We start from the raw sequence: 16511 nt of genomic DNA, 5'->3' as shown, positions 1-16511 counted from the left end.
ATGTCCCCCGAAAGCATATATCCTGCATGTGTCTGAGGTGTTAACTCATAAGAGCTTTCAATTAACCTATGTTACCTTGAAAATTTTTACTTTAAACCTTGGTCAATTTTTTAAATCACTTAAATGTCACTCTTTGTACTCAAATAACTACTTTAGAATAATTATTAACAACTCAATTAAGAGGTGGGACCTTTAAGAGGTGATTAGGCCATTATTGCTGCAATTGCATTATCCATTCTTGCTCTCACTCTCTCTGCCCTTCCATCTTGCTCTCACTCTCTCTGCCCTTCCATCTACACCATATGATGACGCAGCACGAATGTCCCCACCAGATTCTAGCACTTTGTATCAGACTTCTCTGCCTCCAGAACTGTGAGCCAACACATTTCTGTTCATTTTAAATTACCCAGCCTGTGGCATACTGTAACAGAATGCTATCATTAGTTTACAAAGCAGCAGCAGCTATTATATAAAGGCTCATAAAGTTTTTTTTTTCACAAATTACTCTTATAATGAGCTATTCACATTACTGATTCAGTACTTGACCAAAATCATTGTACATATCTCTGAAGATCTATATAATTATTATTTTATTCTATTTCAAATAGAAAGTATAATACATGTGAACGTGCTATACGATCATGATACTTATCAAATGCTTTCAAAACTTTAGAGATTAAAATAATAACTCTCTTGTGATGAGTTAATGTACAGCTTGCATACAGTAGATGGCCAATATCTCCTACAGAAAAAATTTAAAAAGTACATCTCTGTTTAATAAACTTGTACAGATAATGTTTTATGTTTACTGTAGTAATCCTATTCTAAATATGTTATTGACCGATCAAAGATAAATAGTCGAGAGAGCTGCGTAAAAATTTGCGTCACAAACATTCAGAAAGCATTTTGATTATTGTTATCATTACAATATAGAGAGGTAAAGTAATTGTATAAAAGAGCCATTCAAGCTACTTTTTAGAGCCAATCTGTTTATAAGCCTCTAAAAATATTTGTTAAAATATTGGAAACAAAGCTATGTGTAAGTTATTACAGATATACACTTTGTCTCTATGAAAATATTTCTGAGCCAAAACAGACCTAACAAAAATATGTGTTATCACTATATGCTGCTCATATTTCTTCTGGAATTTACTCTAACAATTTAGTCTAGTCTTGTTTTAAATTTTACCTTTTAATTTAGTCCCACATGGTTGGAATTCTATAATGGATTCAGGCTATTGCTGTTATAATGCTGAAAACATTTCAGGACAAACAGAAGACAATTAGACATAATAAAACTTAAAAAGAACCAATGAATGAGCTGGGCACAGTGGCTCATGCCTGTAATCCCAGCATTTTGGGAGGTCAAGGTGGGTGGATCGCCTGAGCCCAGGAGTTCGAGACCAGCCTGGACAACAGGGTGAAACCCTATCTCTACCAAAAAACACAAAAGTTAGCTGAGTGTGGTAGTGTGTGCCTGTAGTTCCAGCTACCAGGGAGGCTGAGGTTAGAGAATCGCTTGAACCCTGGAGGCAGAGGTTGCAGTGAGCCAAGATCAGGCCATTGCACTCTAGCCTGGGCCACAGAGTGAAGCCCTGTCTCACATTAAAACAAACAAAAAAAACAAAACAAAAAGCAAAAAATCAATGAACACAGCTGCTCTGACCAAATACATCTATGTGGAGAGACTCTAGCAGAATACACGGTGATAAACTATTATTTTCTCTTTATCTCTGCTACTACTGCTTGCCTTGAAATAATTATCAGTTTTTTCCTTTATAAATGTGAAAGCATCTTTCTGACCCCCCCTTACTTCCTTCCTCCCATGAGAGAGAGTTTATTATTATTTTAAATCTGCATGCTCAGAGGTCTCTCAGGCAACTGCTGCTAAAAAGATTCCACTGATTAATGGAGGCTTGCCGTTAACACAGACAAAATTTTTAGACTCCTTAACAAGAAGCCTAAGTCTATTTATAATTTCATTGCAGCCATTCATACTTTGCTACAAGTATAACATATAACGTACAGTTCCTTAAACATAAGGGTGTTCTCTCTTACCCCTTTGCCGTTGAACACTTGATTTCTTTTATCTATAATGTACTTCTACACATGCAATATATTTTAGATCCAGTATCACTTCCTCAATTTTGCTTCACCCGATCACACAACACAGGTTAAATCTGATGCCTCTATTCTATGTTACCAAATAATACTGTACCTCTGTCATGATACCTATAATAACAGGTTGGATGCCTTTTGTGTGTACATATGTGTGTCTGTTTCTGTGAGCATGTGAGGCTACAGTACATTGAAAGGTGTGGACTTGCAAAGATGAAAGCAGGCAGATATAGCTTCTTGACGGTGAACTTAGTTAAGCTATTCCCAGGCAAAGTGACTGAATCTCAATATCCCCAACAGAACTAGAACGCCTCAAAGTGTCATTATGAGAACTGGTTCTTATCTACAGTTTGGAAGGACAAGATGGCAGTGACCATAAATTGGTTAAAAATAAGAGGAAAGCACAGAGTTCAGAGGGGGAAAATAATAAAAATACTTCCTTTCCACATGTACTTGCAAAGAAAACCAAAAATTATAACACAGATAAAAAATTCTATGTTGCAAAAAAAAAAGCCAAAGTCAATAATAGGGATAAGAACTTATCTCAGATAAAATACACTTATAATTCTATCAGGACTTTAAAATAAATATGCTTACGATACTCCAAAATACAAATGCAGGAATGGACTTCCTTAAACTAAGTAAGCATGTGTAACACACAAAAAGTGTAAAAATGAAGCAGAGACGAAACAGATAAAGAGCTGGATTTTGCACATTTGAAAAGAAAGATGTTGTATTTTCTTTGAAATTATAACATTTCTATATTTTCTTTTGAATTGTCTCTTAAGTGCTGGGTGAATAAGCAAAAATAAATTTACTTTTAGAAAGTACATAGTAAAGGTACAAAATGTCAAGCATTAGAAAAAAATAACTTCCACAGGGCAGTCTATTAATAAAGAAAATAACAACTAGATTGATAAACCTGCCAGCTACAAAAGAGGCCAGCAGATATATGAAGTATAAAGGGAACATAACTATCAACCTAGAAATTTTACACTTTCCAAAACCATCTATCACTCAAGAGTAATGGCAAAATAAAGATATTTTCAGACAGATGAAGACTAAGATAGTTTGTCACAGTGATATCCCTTTTACTACAAAATATGCTTCATCCAAAAAGTGAACACAGAGAAAAATTATAAGAAATTATAACTATAGATAGTGATGTTACAGAAAATATAATTAAGCATTGATTTTTAAACATATTTTTGTGAATAAGGTAAAATTAGCAAAAGAGAAAACACTAAAGCACACGTATGTTTGAAACAACAAAATTATCAAATAACGTTATACTTGAGAAATTTCTTAATTTCATTACTGATAATCACTATAGACTAAGTTAATGGTAATCACAAAAGAAATAGGCATATGATGCAAAAAAAGATACGAGAGAGGAATTACATATAGAAAACAATCTATCTAATGGAAAGCAAGGGAAAAGCGAAAACATCCTAAAGAAATTAAACAGTCTGGCAGATACTGGCTACTTTTTTTTTTTTTCTTTTTCATTTTTTTATTCTTTTATTATTATTATTATTATTATTATACTTTAGGCTCTATGGTACATGTGCGCAACGTGCAGGTAAGTTACATATGTATACATGTGCCATGCTGGTGCGCTGCACCCACCAACTCGTCATCTAGCATTAGGTATATCTCCCAATGCTATCCCTGCCCCCTCCCCCCACCCCACAACAGTCCCCGAAGTGTGATGTTCCCCTTCCTGTGACCATGTGTTCTCATTGTTCAATTCCCACCTATGAGTGAGAATATGCGGTGTTTGGTTTTTTGAAATTGGAAATCATCATTCTCAGTAAACTATCGCAAGGATACTGGCTACTTTTAACCAAACCTTTTCTGTTTTCCTCCTAAGCACACAAGCAATTTTTACAAACTATTTTTACAAGCAATTTTTTCCAAATATAGTATCTAACACATACTGTTAGACAAGGCCATATGAGCAAGAACTAACAGAAATAACAGACAACAGTAACAGATTGATAGGGCTCTATATACCAACTTAACAAACACTATGCTATTCTTACTATATTATTATTTTTGAGGAGACAAAAACTGTATGAGATCTAGGAATAAACTTAAAGATGTGAAAAATATTTTCCAAAACATTAAACCATGTTACTGAAGGATTTAAAGTATATTTGAACATATATGAGGGAGTGGTTTCACAAATCAGTGGAGATCATTGACATTGGTTAATACATAGTACTCCAAAAATGGAAAACAAATAAAATTGGGTAATTCGTATTATATGCAAAAATAATGTCGTGTAGTTTAAACACCTAAATACGAAAATCAAAATTTAAATTTGGAAGGAAATAAAAATTTAAGGTAAAAGGGTTTTTTTTAGGACATGAAAAGCACAGACTACAAAGGAAAATATTGCTATATTTCATTACACAAAATAAAAAAATTCTGTTTAACTAAAGATACTACCAACAAAGTAAAAAGATAAGTTACATTCTGAGAAAATATATCTGTAATGCATTTAACCAATTAGTGACCAATTGATTTGTAAATTTCCTACAGTTAAATGTAAGTAAAATATTCTAACAGAAATAACAGTCAACATATATGAATAAGAAATATGCATTAGAAAAAACCAGAATGTCCAATATTTACATGAAATTTCAACCTCACTAGTCAAGAAAATGCAAACTAAACCACAATAAAATGGTATACTATACTCAAGAGATTGCCAAAAAATTTTATGTTGGTGACAATGTGGAGAAATATGAACACTCATACAATAAAGTTGGGAGAAGTGTCAATCACTTTGGAAAGCAATTTGACAGTATCTGGAAGTGTTACAATGCTTTTATATAAAAATTGCACTCCCAAAATACATATAATACAATTACCAATGAGGCTTGAAAAAATGCATTTGACATGTAACAGTGTAAAATTAAAACAACCTAAATATTTACAAAAAGGGAATGAATAAAGAAACTGTAATTGAGTCCTAGTGTGGTATGCTTTACAGAAAATGAAATGAACTTAGAACTGAAGATACCAAGATACATGAATCTCTAGGATATAATGTTGATCCAGAAAAGGTGGATCATGACTGACATACACAGTATCACTGACATAAAAATTTTAAAGAACAGTGCATATACTTTATAGGCTTCATAAATATAGAAATATAAATATATGCATGTAAAGGACAAAATAAGTATAGTGGTTCCTCTAAGAGTGGAGAAAGTGTGAGACACAATCCAAGCAAAATACTCAAGAACACTCAACTCAAATTTTATGTCAAAAAATACTGAAACAAATTTGGAAAAATATTAAAGTTTAATAAAGTTAATATATAGTCACAAGACACTTTCATGAAATTATTATTTCCTTTATGTTTTCAATATTTGACAATTTCTAATGTAATGAATAAAGAATACATTTAATATAAACTATGAGCAACTAAAATAGTAGGACGATTGGAATTATATCTCTTCTAATTGCAGCATTTGCCTTTTTTTTTTTTTTTTTCAAATTTTCTCTGCAGCATCTGTTTATGTAACAAATAGGACTAGAAAGTACGCCTTGTAGAAAACATAAAGGACAACAAAGAAGAATGAATAATCAAGACCTGAATAAACAAATCTGGGCTGAATATAGGAACTGGCTTCCTAGAAAAGAATACCAACCTGCTGAGATGATCACAAGATGACACAGCAACTTAAAATAGATGAAACGTGTAAAGGAAACTTTAAAGCTATGAAACTATGAGAATGATTTTCTGCAGAAATATAGAATTATAGTAAAAATAGTAGAAAGGAAACCCAGAAAATGAACAAATATTGTTGAGGGAAGTCAGGGACCCCAAACAGACAGTCAGGCTGAAACCATGGCAGAAGAACATGGATTGTGAAGATTTTATGGACATTTATTAGTTCCCCAAATTAATACTTCTGTAATTTCTTATGCCTGTCTTTACTGCAATCTCTAAACATAAATTGTAAAGATTTCATGGTCACTTATCACTTCCCCAGTCAATACCATTGTGATTTCCTATGCCTGTCTTCACTTTACTCTCTAAATCCTGTCAGTTGAGGAGGATGTATATCATTCCAGGACCCTGTAATAATTGCGTTAACTACAAAAATTGTACAGCCGTGTGTTTGAGCAATATGAAATATGGGCACCCTGAAAAAAGAACAGGATAACAGAAATTGTTCAGGGAATAAGAGAAATAACCTTAAACTCTGACCGCTGGTGAGCCGGGCAGAACAGAGCCATATTTCTCTTCTTTCAAAAGCAAATGGGAGAAATATTGCTGAATTCTTTTTCTCAGCATGGAACATCCCTGAGAAAGAGAACGCGCACCTAGGGGTAGGTCTCTGAACTGGCCCCCCTGGGGCATACCTGTCTCTTATGGTTGAGACTGCAGGGATGAAATAAACTCCAGTCTCCCATAGTGCTCCTAGGCTTATTAGGAAGAGGAAATTCCCACCTAATAAATTTTGGTCAGACTGGTTGATCTCAAAACCCAAGATGTTATCAATGACAGTGGTGCCCAAAACTTCATTAGCAATTTTAATTTCGCCTCGGTCCTGTGGTCCTGTGATCTCGCCCTGCCTCCACTTGCCTTGTGATATTCTTTTACCCTGTTAAGTACTTGATGTCTGTCACCCACACCTATTCGTATACTCCCTCCCCTTTTGAAACTCCCTAATAAAAACTTGCTGGTTTTTGTGGCTTGTGGGGCATCACGGATCCTACCAATGTGTGATGTCTCCCCCGGACACCCAGCTTTAAAATTTCTCTCTTTTTTACTCTGTCCTTTTATTTCTCAAGCCAGCCGACGCTTAGGAAAATAGAAAAGAACCTACGTGATTATCGGTGCAGGTCCCCTGATAAAAGATTATGTGTTTATTACCTCACAGCCTTCGTGGGTCAGGGAAGCAGGTGGGGCTCAACCCTTGCTCTGTGTCTTTCAAAAGGTGGGAGGCTGTCTCATCCCAATGTTCCAATAGGTACGGATACACGTGTAAACTCACTCACATGACTACTCATAGGATTCAAATTCCTTAGGGGTGTTGGACTGAGTCCCTCACTTACTCTTGGGCTGTTGGCCAGAGGCCACTCCCAGTGGGCCTGTCAATAGGACAGCTCTCAGCATGAGCTGACTTCCATTAATATGAGCAAGCCAGAAAGCAAAAAAGACAAACAAGATGGAAGCCAGTGGCTTTTGTAACCCATTGTTGGGAGTCATATCCCATTACTTTATTTATAATCTATTCTCCAGAAGCAAGTTAATAGCCATAGCCAACAGATAAAGTGAGAGATTACATTGTAAATGCCAAGAAGTGAGAATTACTGAGAGACATTTTAGTGTCTAGTCACTACAGGAGTTATATTTATTTCAGATTTTTTCTTTCAAGAAATAAAGTATCACTAAGGTGAGATAATGTATATTTCCTCTCCTGGTACTTATTTCCTGCTCTCATTCTCCCTTTGTCCTCAGTGGTAAGCACTGCAGTCAAATTGCTATCTCAACTTCATGTTTTAAAATTATACCACTTATGTGTATCCATAAATAGGATCTATTTTTCCATTGTTTTTCATAAGTCATATCATATTATATATAATACTCCATAACTTACCTTGTTCACTCTCTATTTTGAGGTCTATCCATTTTCTTTCTATTCACTTTAACAGTTTTAGTTCTCCATTAAATAAAAATAATACAACGTAACCATTCCCCCTCTGATGGACATCTGCTTCCAACCTTTACTCTTAAACATATTGCGGCGAAGATGCGTTTTATTTCCTTGTACTTGTATGGGAAGGTTTCTCCAAGTTGTATATCCGGAAGTAGAATTGCTTCCCCAAATTGCTCTGCAAGGTGAGTCTTTATATTTTTCATAAAAATCTTTGCTCTGTCTGGGGTACTTCTTGGCTTAACTCTGAACAGGAGTGGGATGACTTTCTATTCAGGCTCTGTTAGTTTTCTCATTTTTCATAAGAGCATGTCAACCTCAGCTTTACTCTCTATTAAGGCTAAAGGGAATTACCTGACAAAAGCCATATGTCAGACTCTTGTCAGAGAAAAAGAACTCAAAGTCACATCCAGCTAAGATTTATAAAATGCTCAGAAGAGAAAACAGTAGTTATGGAAGACTATTTGGAAAATACTCAGATTATCCATTCTTCCATATACTCTAAAATATGGATTAAACTAGATTAGCAGAGGACCAAATTATATTAAATTGGTTTCCAGCTTAGAGCCTTGTCACTCAGTATCATCCACAGACCAGCACCATCACCATTACCATCACCTGGGAGCTTTTTGTAAGTGATATTATCTTGCCCTACCTCGATCTTTAAAGGGGGCTCTTACTTTAACAAGGGTTTTATCTGTAAAGATTGAGGAGCACAGTTTTAGAGAATTACTCCTTCTCATTTTGTTGTTTCTGTTTGGGTTTCATCTGCCTTTACTGAAACAGATGAAACTCATTATTATGGGTACAGTAAAAGTAATGTTCAGGTCACTTGCCATTATATCAAATAATAAACTCCTAATGAGGATCTTCCAGAAAAAAAAAATTGTCTAATCAGAGTGTCAGAGAGTTATGCTTTTACTGAATAACGATTCCATTTTAATGTCTGAAATACTGTGAAATATGTAACTGACCAGATTTTCTTTCTGTCTGCTAATTACCCAAAATGGGACCAGTTCACAGTAGGTGTACAGGCGTTAATAGTAGACACCTTGAACTGGTCTCACAGCTGGCTCCATCTTATGTCCCAATATTTATTATTTTCATCATTTTCATGGATTTGAATTCATACTTATATTTACCATTGTGTCTACCTTAACTTCCATTTGACACAAGAGAACAAACAGGCAGAACACTAGTTGGCTGAAAATTATACCGACTATAAAAGTAGACCACAGTTCTGATCACTTGATTTTCTACCTTAATGCCACTCCATAAGATAATAATGCCTACAGAAAATATGTTTCATATTAGGCTTAAGGTAATAGAAAGTTAAAAACTTATATTAAGTGTAAGTATTTTGGAAAATAAAACATTTTTCGAGTTCTAACACCATGCTTACATACAATTTAGATGCCAACACTACGAGACAATGCTCCACATGGCACCAATTGGTGTAATCACAAAGGATAAGTTTGCCTGCACCTGGCACCACAACCTAATAATTGACATTCCCAGAATCTTTCCAATATCTTAGTTCCTTCAAGATGTATCTTTGAATGTTTATTCTTTCATCAGTCATAAATGAAATGCAGCCTAAGTGTACTAGTCTTAAAATCATTGCTGATGTGAATGAAAATTGGCTATGATACCTATTAGCAGTGTGACCTTGTGAAAAATACTTATCTGTCATGGAGTTTTCATTTCTATAGAAGGTGGTAACAATATCTACTTCACATGTGTGTTGAGAAAACTGAATGGCATATCTATATAAAATAGACTGGACAGAGACTAGTAATAACAGGTGCCAGTTTGTCTTGCTATTAATGAACCAGGCATTATTTTGTCGATAGATCCAAAAACGACAAAGGTAGAGAATATCTAGAAAATGTTGTTCAAACTATAAAGCCAATAGCTGTAGAGCAGTCCTTAATTTAACTGATATCTTAGTGTTGGATATATAGATTTTTTCTTATTTTCCATTCGTAAGTAATGCTAAGTATATACTTATCTTTGTGTGCTCTATTATTTTCTTACACAGAATACACTTCCAGAAATAAAACCACTGGATTGAAGGATAGGCCTGTTTTACGTTTCTGATATTCATTGTCAAATTGGCCTTCCAAAAATGTCTACTTTTACTTTCATTCTATGAGAGTATTTATTCTTAATCCTAAATTATAATTGGTATAGAGTGCAATTAAATAATAATGCATACAAATCCTTTAAAGATGTTTAGAACAGAAGACTAACTTACAACCAACACAGGCTCTTGTCATTTTTATAACCCAGTAACGTCTGTCTCAAGGCCTGGGAGCTCTCCATTTGAAATGAAACCATCAAGAAACAGGGTCTCTATCTCCCAGTCTCTATGAGAAGGTAGTAGCCTAACTTCAATAAGCACCAGTCAATAAACACAGATGGCCTAGTCACATTAACCAGTATCTCCCCTAACATCCTCCAGTTTTCTACTAGCTCACCCCAGCTTTAAAAACTCTCCTGCTTTCGTTTTTAGCAGAGTTGAGTTCAATCACTCTCTCCTACTGGAATAGTCTTTGAGCTCTACTGCAGCAGTATTAAATAAGTCTTCTTTGCCTCCTTTATTCTGTCTGGAGCCATTTTCCTTTGACACTTACCATCTTGTTTGAAGGCATCTGAGGAATGATAAAGATTGATGGGGGAATAATAATTCTGAGCTGCCCCTCGCCAGCTGGGTGAAGAAGCACTCAGTGTTCCTAATGAAGAGCTGCTGTATCGTGGTATGGTTTTGGAACCAAAGAGAGATGAAGATGAACTCTTCTTAATTCTTAACAAAGCAGCATATGAAGTGGAGAGACCAGGAAGAGCTTTTGAATATTCTGTAAGAGAAAAAGTACAATAAAATCTGAATTTTGAGGAAACTAGTTTATTTTTTCTTATGAAAATTGTTTCTTTTGAAGACATTACTGAAAACCTTTGGAGCTGCAAGCAAATTCAGATTACAGTGAGAGTGTGAAAAAATGTTATTTATATTTTTTAATATTTTCTGAAAATTCTACTAGCTATAATATTGAGGAAAGGAGAAGAGGGGAGGGGAGAAAAGGGGAGGGGAGAAAAGGGGAGGGGAGGAGAGGAGAGGGGAGGAGAGGAGAGGGGAGGAGAGGGGAGGGGAGGAGAGGAGAGGGGAGGGGAGGAGAGGGGAGGGGAGGGGAGGGGAGGGGAGGAGAGGGGAGGGGAGGGGAGGGGAGGGGAGGAAAGGGGAGGGGAGGAGAGCGGAGGAGAGGAGAGGGGAGGGGAGGAGAGGGGAGGAGAGGGGAGGAGAGGAGAGGGGAGGAGAGGAGGGGGAGGGGAGGAGAGGAGGGGGAGGGGAGGAGAGGAGGGGGAGGGGAGGAGAGGAGGGGGAGGGGAGGAGAGGAGGGGGAGGGGAGGGGAGGGGAGGGGAGGGGAGGGGAGGGGAGGAGAGCGGAGGGGAGGGGAGGGGAGGGGAGGAGAGGGGAGGGGAGGAGAGGGGAGGGGAGGGGAGGGGAGGGGAGGGGAGGGGAGGGGAGGGGAGGAGAGGGGAGGGGAGGAGAGGGGAGGGGAGGAGGGGGAGGGGAGGAGGGGGAGGGGGAGGGGAGGGGAGGGGAGGGGAGGGGAGGGGAGGGGAGGGGAGGGGAGGGGAGGGGAGGGGAGGGGAGGGGAGGAGAGGGGAGGGGAGGGGAGGGGAGGGGAGGGGAGCGGAGGAGAGGACAGGGGAGGGGAGGAGAGGGGAGGAGAGGAGAGGACAGGGGAGGGGAGGAGAGGGGAGGGGAGGAGAGGGGAGGAGAGGAGAGGGAGGGGAGGAGAGGAGGGGAGGAGAGGGGAGGGGAGGAGAGGGGAGGGGAGGAGAGGGGAGGGGAGGAGAGGGGAGGGGAGGAGAGGGGAGGGGAGGAGAGGAGAGGGGAGGGGAGGGGAGGGGAGGGGAGGGGAGGAAAGGGGAGGGGAGGGGAGGGGAGGAGAGCGGAGGGGAGGACAGGGGAGGGGAGGAGAGGGGAGGAGAGGAGAGGGGAGGAGAGGAGAGGGGAGGAGAGGAGAGGGGAGGAGAGGAGGGGGAGGGGAGGAGAGGAGGGGGAGGGGAGGAGAGGAGGGGGAGGGGAGGAGAGGGAAGGGGAGGGGAGGGGAGGGGAGGGGAGGGGAGGGGAGGGAAAGGGGAGAGGAGGGGAGGGGAGGAGAGAGGAGGGGAGGGGAGGAGAGGGGAGGGGAGGGGAGGAGAGGGGAGGGGAGGAGAGGGGAAGGGAGGGGAGGAGAGGGGAAGGGAGGGGAGGGGAGGGGAGGAGAGGGGAGGAGAGGGGAGGAGAGGGGAGGGGAGGGGAGGGGAGGAGAGGGGAGGAGAGGGGAGGAGAGGGGAGGAGAGGGGAGGAGAGAGGAGGGGAGGGGAGGGAGGGGAGGGGAGGGGAGGGAGGGGAGGGGAGGGGAGGGAGGGGAGGGGAGGAGAGAGGAGGGGAGGGGAGGGAGGGGAGGGGAGGGAAAAGGAAAAATGATGGCGGAAGGGAAGGAAGAAAGCAAGTAGAGAGAGAGAGCTAAGTAGGAAAGAAGGGAAGACAGTCAAGAGAGAGGTAAGCAGGAAAGAAGGCAGGACAGTCAAAAGCCCAAGCTTTATACTCTGTCAGGAAAATTTGTAAATTAACTTTTAAAAGTTTACCTTAATATTACCATACCCATTCACATAGATCAGTTATTTCCTTAGTATTAAGATGCAGTGAGGAAACCAACATTTCACTTATATTCTACAAATATAGATAGGAACTTCATTTACTAAAATTTATTATGTAGTAGGAGGTGTGTTCAATGTAGCACATGTGTTTTGAATAGGCTCTAAGTAATACCTCATGTTCTTGAAAAGTAGTCAAATTCACTATGGAACATAAAAAAATTGAATGAAATTTATTTTCTAGGTTTTATTAATTAATGTATACAGATTAATACTATTAAGTGGGGAAACAATGATGAAATTTTCATTTTTATTGATAATTGATAAATTTCATATTTTAATTCCTAAGGTGTTTAGTTAGAAAGATTGAGCATCCGGCCTGAAATGGATTGAACTAACTTTCCTTTATGTCCATAAGAAACCATAAGTTTAGTATATGGATCAAATTTTAAAAAAATACAAACTAATTATGATGAACTCTAAAGAGAAATAAGAAATTGGAAATTTTTTTATATGTCCAGTATCAATTAAGCTGGACAATTTGCTGATCTTGGAAATACTTCTAAGACTCTGGCAGTTTGTGGCCAGGCACGGCGGCTCATGCCTTTAATCCCAGCACTCAGGGAAGCCGAGGTGGGAGAATGACTTCAGCTAGGAGTTTAAAACCAGCAAAAGCAATAAAGTGAGACCCCATCTACACAAAGAGCACAAAAAGTTAGCCACATGTGGTGGCACATGCCTGTAGCTCCAGCTACTGGGGAAGCTGAGCTGGGAGGATTGCTTGGGCCTGGGAAGTTTAGGCTGTAGTAAGCTGCGATCATGCCACTGTACTCCAGACCAGCAACAGGGCAAAGACCCTGAATCAAAAAAATAAAATAAAGAATCAGGTAGTTTTGTTCAGAGTATCTGGCCTTTAAACTTAATCACTGCAAACTAAATTTTTGATTAAAAAAATGTATCATTGTAAGTAAGCTTTCTCATAATTAATTAAAATTATTTAGAATAATTATGCTGTCTTATACAGGTATTTTAGAATGCAAAAAGCATTTTTCTGTGATTTGAAAATAACACTTTAGGTGTTAAGCATCAAATTAAGTTTAACATTTTCTTTTCTGTGAAGTTGTAAATATGATTTCTATGAAACTCTAAAAAGTATATTTTTAGATGTTTTCCACACTTAAAATAAGCATGATATGTGTAGCCCAAGACCATCAGGAGGTGTTAAGAGATTCATGTCCTTGACTCTTTGCTGGTCAACCACAAGTCTGATGAAGGTGGATCAATTTTAACTGAAAAGACCTAACCTCCCTTGGGCAAACTATATGTGAACAGATTATGGGTAGACATAAAATCTCCTTTAAAACATGGAATTAAATGCAAGTTTTGGCACCTAGAGGTATAAGGTAATGACAAGTGAATGAGTTTTCCTTTACAGTAGTTTGTAGTTGTAGTTTCTGAACCTATTCATTTCTCAGTGCAATCTATTGCTTTGTGTTTTAACTCTCTGCCCTGCTCATTTATAACGGAAAAAAAAAAAAACAGCTATCCCAGACTGGTGTTAACAATTACAGTGAAGTATGATAATGTGGTTTATAGTTCTTAAAGCCAGATAAGAATAATCAATGAAAAACTTGGAAAGTAGAAAGGCCATAATGAGGTTTAAAAAGCCAGGAACATCATTGTGGCTATGAATCTTATACATGTTTTAACCAAATACTAAGTGGTACAGAAATGGGCTTGTGCCACTCCATACAGAGATGAGCCAAGTGCTAATTTGGCTAAGCGCACTACGCCAGGTCTTCCTTTGTTATGTAATCAGTTTTATGTGTTGCAGTAAAGATTCCCTTTTCATCAATTAATGTGAACCCAAAGCTGTTACTAGAAATGTGGCAACTGATTCATTCATTCATTCAAGCATTCATTCAACAAACATGTGATAACAACTTAGTAGGTGCCGAACGCTAGGGAAACAAAAGTGAATAATCCTGCCCTAGCCCTCAAGGAGCTATGATCTAGTGGGAAAAAAAGGCAGTATTCATACAATGTTAGTATCGTGTGATATAAAAGTAAATTCAAGGACCTATGGGCTCCCCGCATGGGTAGAGAAAACTCTCATTAAGCTTTAAGTCATCAGAAAATGCTTTCCAGTGGATATTCTATCTAAACTGAGTCCTGAAAGTTCATTAGTGATTAGCTCAGTCAAGTCTTCAGTAGGGAAAGAAAGATACTCTAGACAGGGAAGAAAATATATAAAAACCCAGAAAGTAAAGGCACCATGGCCTGCTTGGTGGATTAAAATAGGAGTGCAGAGTATGAAGGAGAGAGGTGGGAGGACATGTAAGGCTGAATAAGTAAACAAGCTGCCGATGATGAAACGTCTATCATGTCATGTTGAACTGGTACAGCTTTGAAAGGAGAGCAACGTAAGTTTTAGAGAGATCACTCTGGCTGTAGTGCCATATTTGAACAAGACCGAATAAAGATGACTCAAGAGTCTAAAGCTGTAATATAGGCAAAGATTGGTCAGAAATAGGGAGATAATACGTATGGGAATAGTAAATAAGATTATTGGTTTATTTGATTGGAGGCACTAAAGAAAAGTGAAAAATCAGGCAAGGTTGCCTCCACTAGAAGATAGATAAAAATGCAGGAAAAGGCAAGAGCTTGAGGTAAAGGCTCATGAATTCAGTTTTAGACACGTGGAGAGTCTATGGTGCCTCCAGAACATTCATGTTGATGTTAAGACTCTGCAAACGTAAGGGAGATGCAGGTTCGTCAGAGAGATTATGAAATGGTAACCAAATAGATGGTTATTGAAACTGAGAATAGGTAAGCTTGCCAAGGAAGTATGTGAAATAAGAAATAGGGTGTTGAAAATGGAATTTTGACCAACATTAGCATTTTTTTTGAAAAAAAGCAGAGCTACTCGATCTGGAAAGGGAAAGAAAAAAGTAGGAAAGTGGAATGTCACAAAGTGAAAGGAAGTGAAAGTCTTTCAATACAGACAAGGGAGCAGTCAATAGTTTTGAAGATCAGTGTTCTCTAGCTATAGTCTATTAATAGTTGAATTTAAATTGGGGGTTAGAGAGGTTAGTCTGTGAAAATAATTGATGGTGAAGGGCAGTGTAGTTGAAGGCTCATTGAAGGAAGTGAACAATGTTATGGAGCACCGACTCTAACCTGGAGAGGGAGGGAATTGAGGAAATAGGAGGAAGGTGCAGAAACTGAAAGGATATTAAGATCAGTCGATTTTAAGTCTTAAAGGAGTTGGGATCCTAGACAAAAAGAGATGGAATAATAAGATGAAATACACAGAAATGCCAATACTTGAATTTCAACAGAGGAAGGGGATTCAGTTATGTTTTGCCCTCAACAGAGACCCACTTTTGTTAAATCAATTCAAGTGTATTAGGTGTGGAGAAGCTGGTCCTGCAGAGGGTGTGCACACAGCAGTATCACAGCTTCCTGCCTGCTCTACACAGGGCACTGCACACAGAGTTCAGTAAAAGTGAGTTCAGAGATAAGGGATGAAGAGGACTTTTCAAGATCTGGACATGGTCTGAAACCCCTGCATTATCATTTCCATTCTATTTGACATATAAGCCCAGTCCTTAGAAAGTGGCTTTCATCAGTCTTATGGTCTTAGTGCAACTGATTTACGGTATTGTGGGGTCTCTTCCTCTCTCAGGGATATTTTTAACTCTCCAACTTGGTGCCCTCTTAGCTGCCCAGCCCTTTTCCATGACATCTCCTCAGAGTCTCCCCACTCCTCAGTCATCTCTGAAAATATATTAGCATAAATAAGTGGGAAATGTTGTTTCATTGATAGGACTTTGTTTAACACTCAACTTTGTGAGACTAAATTAATTTAACAAATGCAGAAATCTGTTGAGGGTGGAATATAGCTGCATCCCCTTCCTACATTTAAGTGTGTTTTTCTGTACATCTTATATTATTTAATATGGTTAGACTTTGTGTTCCCACCCAAATCCCATCTTGAATTATAATCTCCATAATCCTCACAATCCCCAGGTGTGAAGGCAGAAACCAAAGGGAGGTAAATG

The 16511-nt window shown here is 38.6% G+C and overlaps 1 protein-coding gene across 1 annotated transcript in view; it reads right to left on the bottom strand.

Annotated features, from left to right (window-relative positions):
- Positions 1–16511, bottom strand: part of CNTN5 (contactin 5) — an 807282-nt gene that overhangs the window by 542646 nt on the left and 248125 nt on the right. The window contains exon 2 of the mRNA XM_063671374.1: positions 10436–10657. Within this exon, the coding sequence (XP_063527444.1) occupies positions 10436–10657 (222 nt within the window). The remainder of the gene's footprint in view (positions 1–10435; positions 10658–16511) is intronic.

This window comes from Pongo pygmaeus, chromosome 9, assembly GCF_028885625.2.
Source record: "Pongo pygmaeus isolate AG05252 chromosome 9, NHGRI_mPonPyg2-v2.0_pri, whole genome shotgun sequence".
NCBI lineage: Eukaryota > Metazoa > Chordata > Mammalia > Primates > Hominidae > Pongo > Pongo pygmaeus.
Note: the sequence above shows the minus strand (reverse complement) of the source record. Positions and strands in the feature narration are given on the sequence as shown.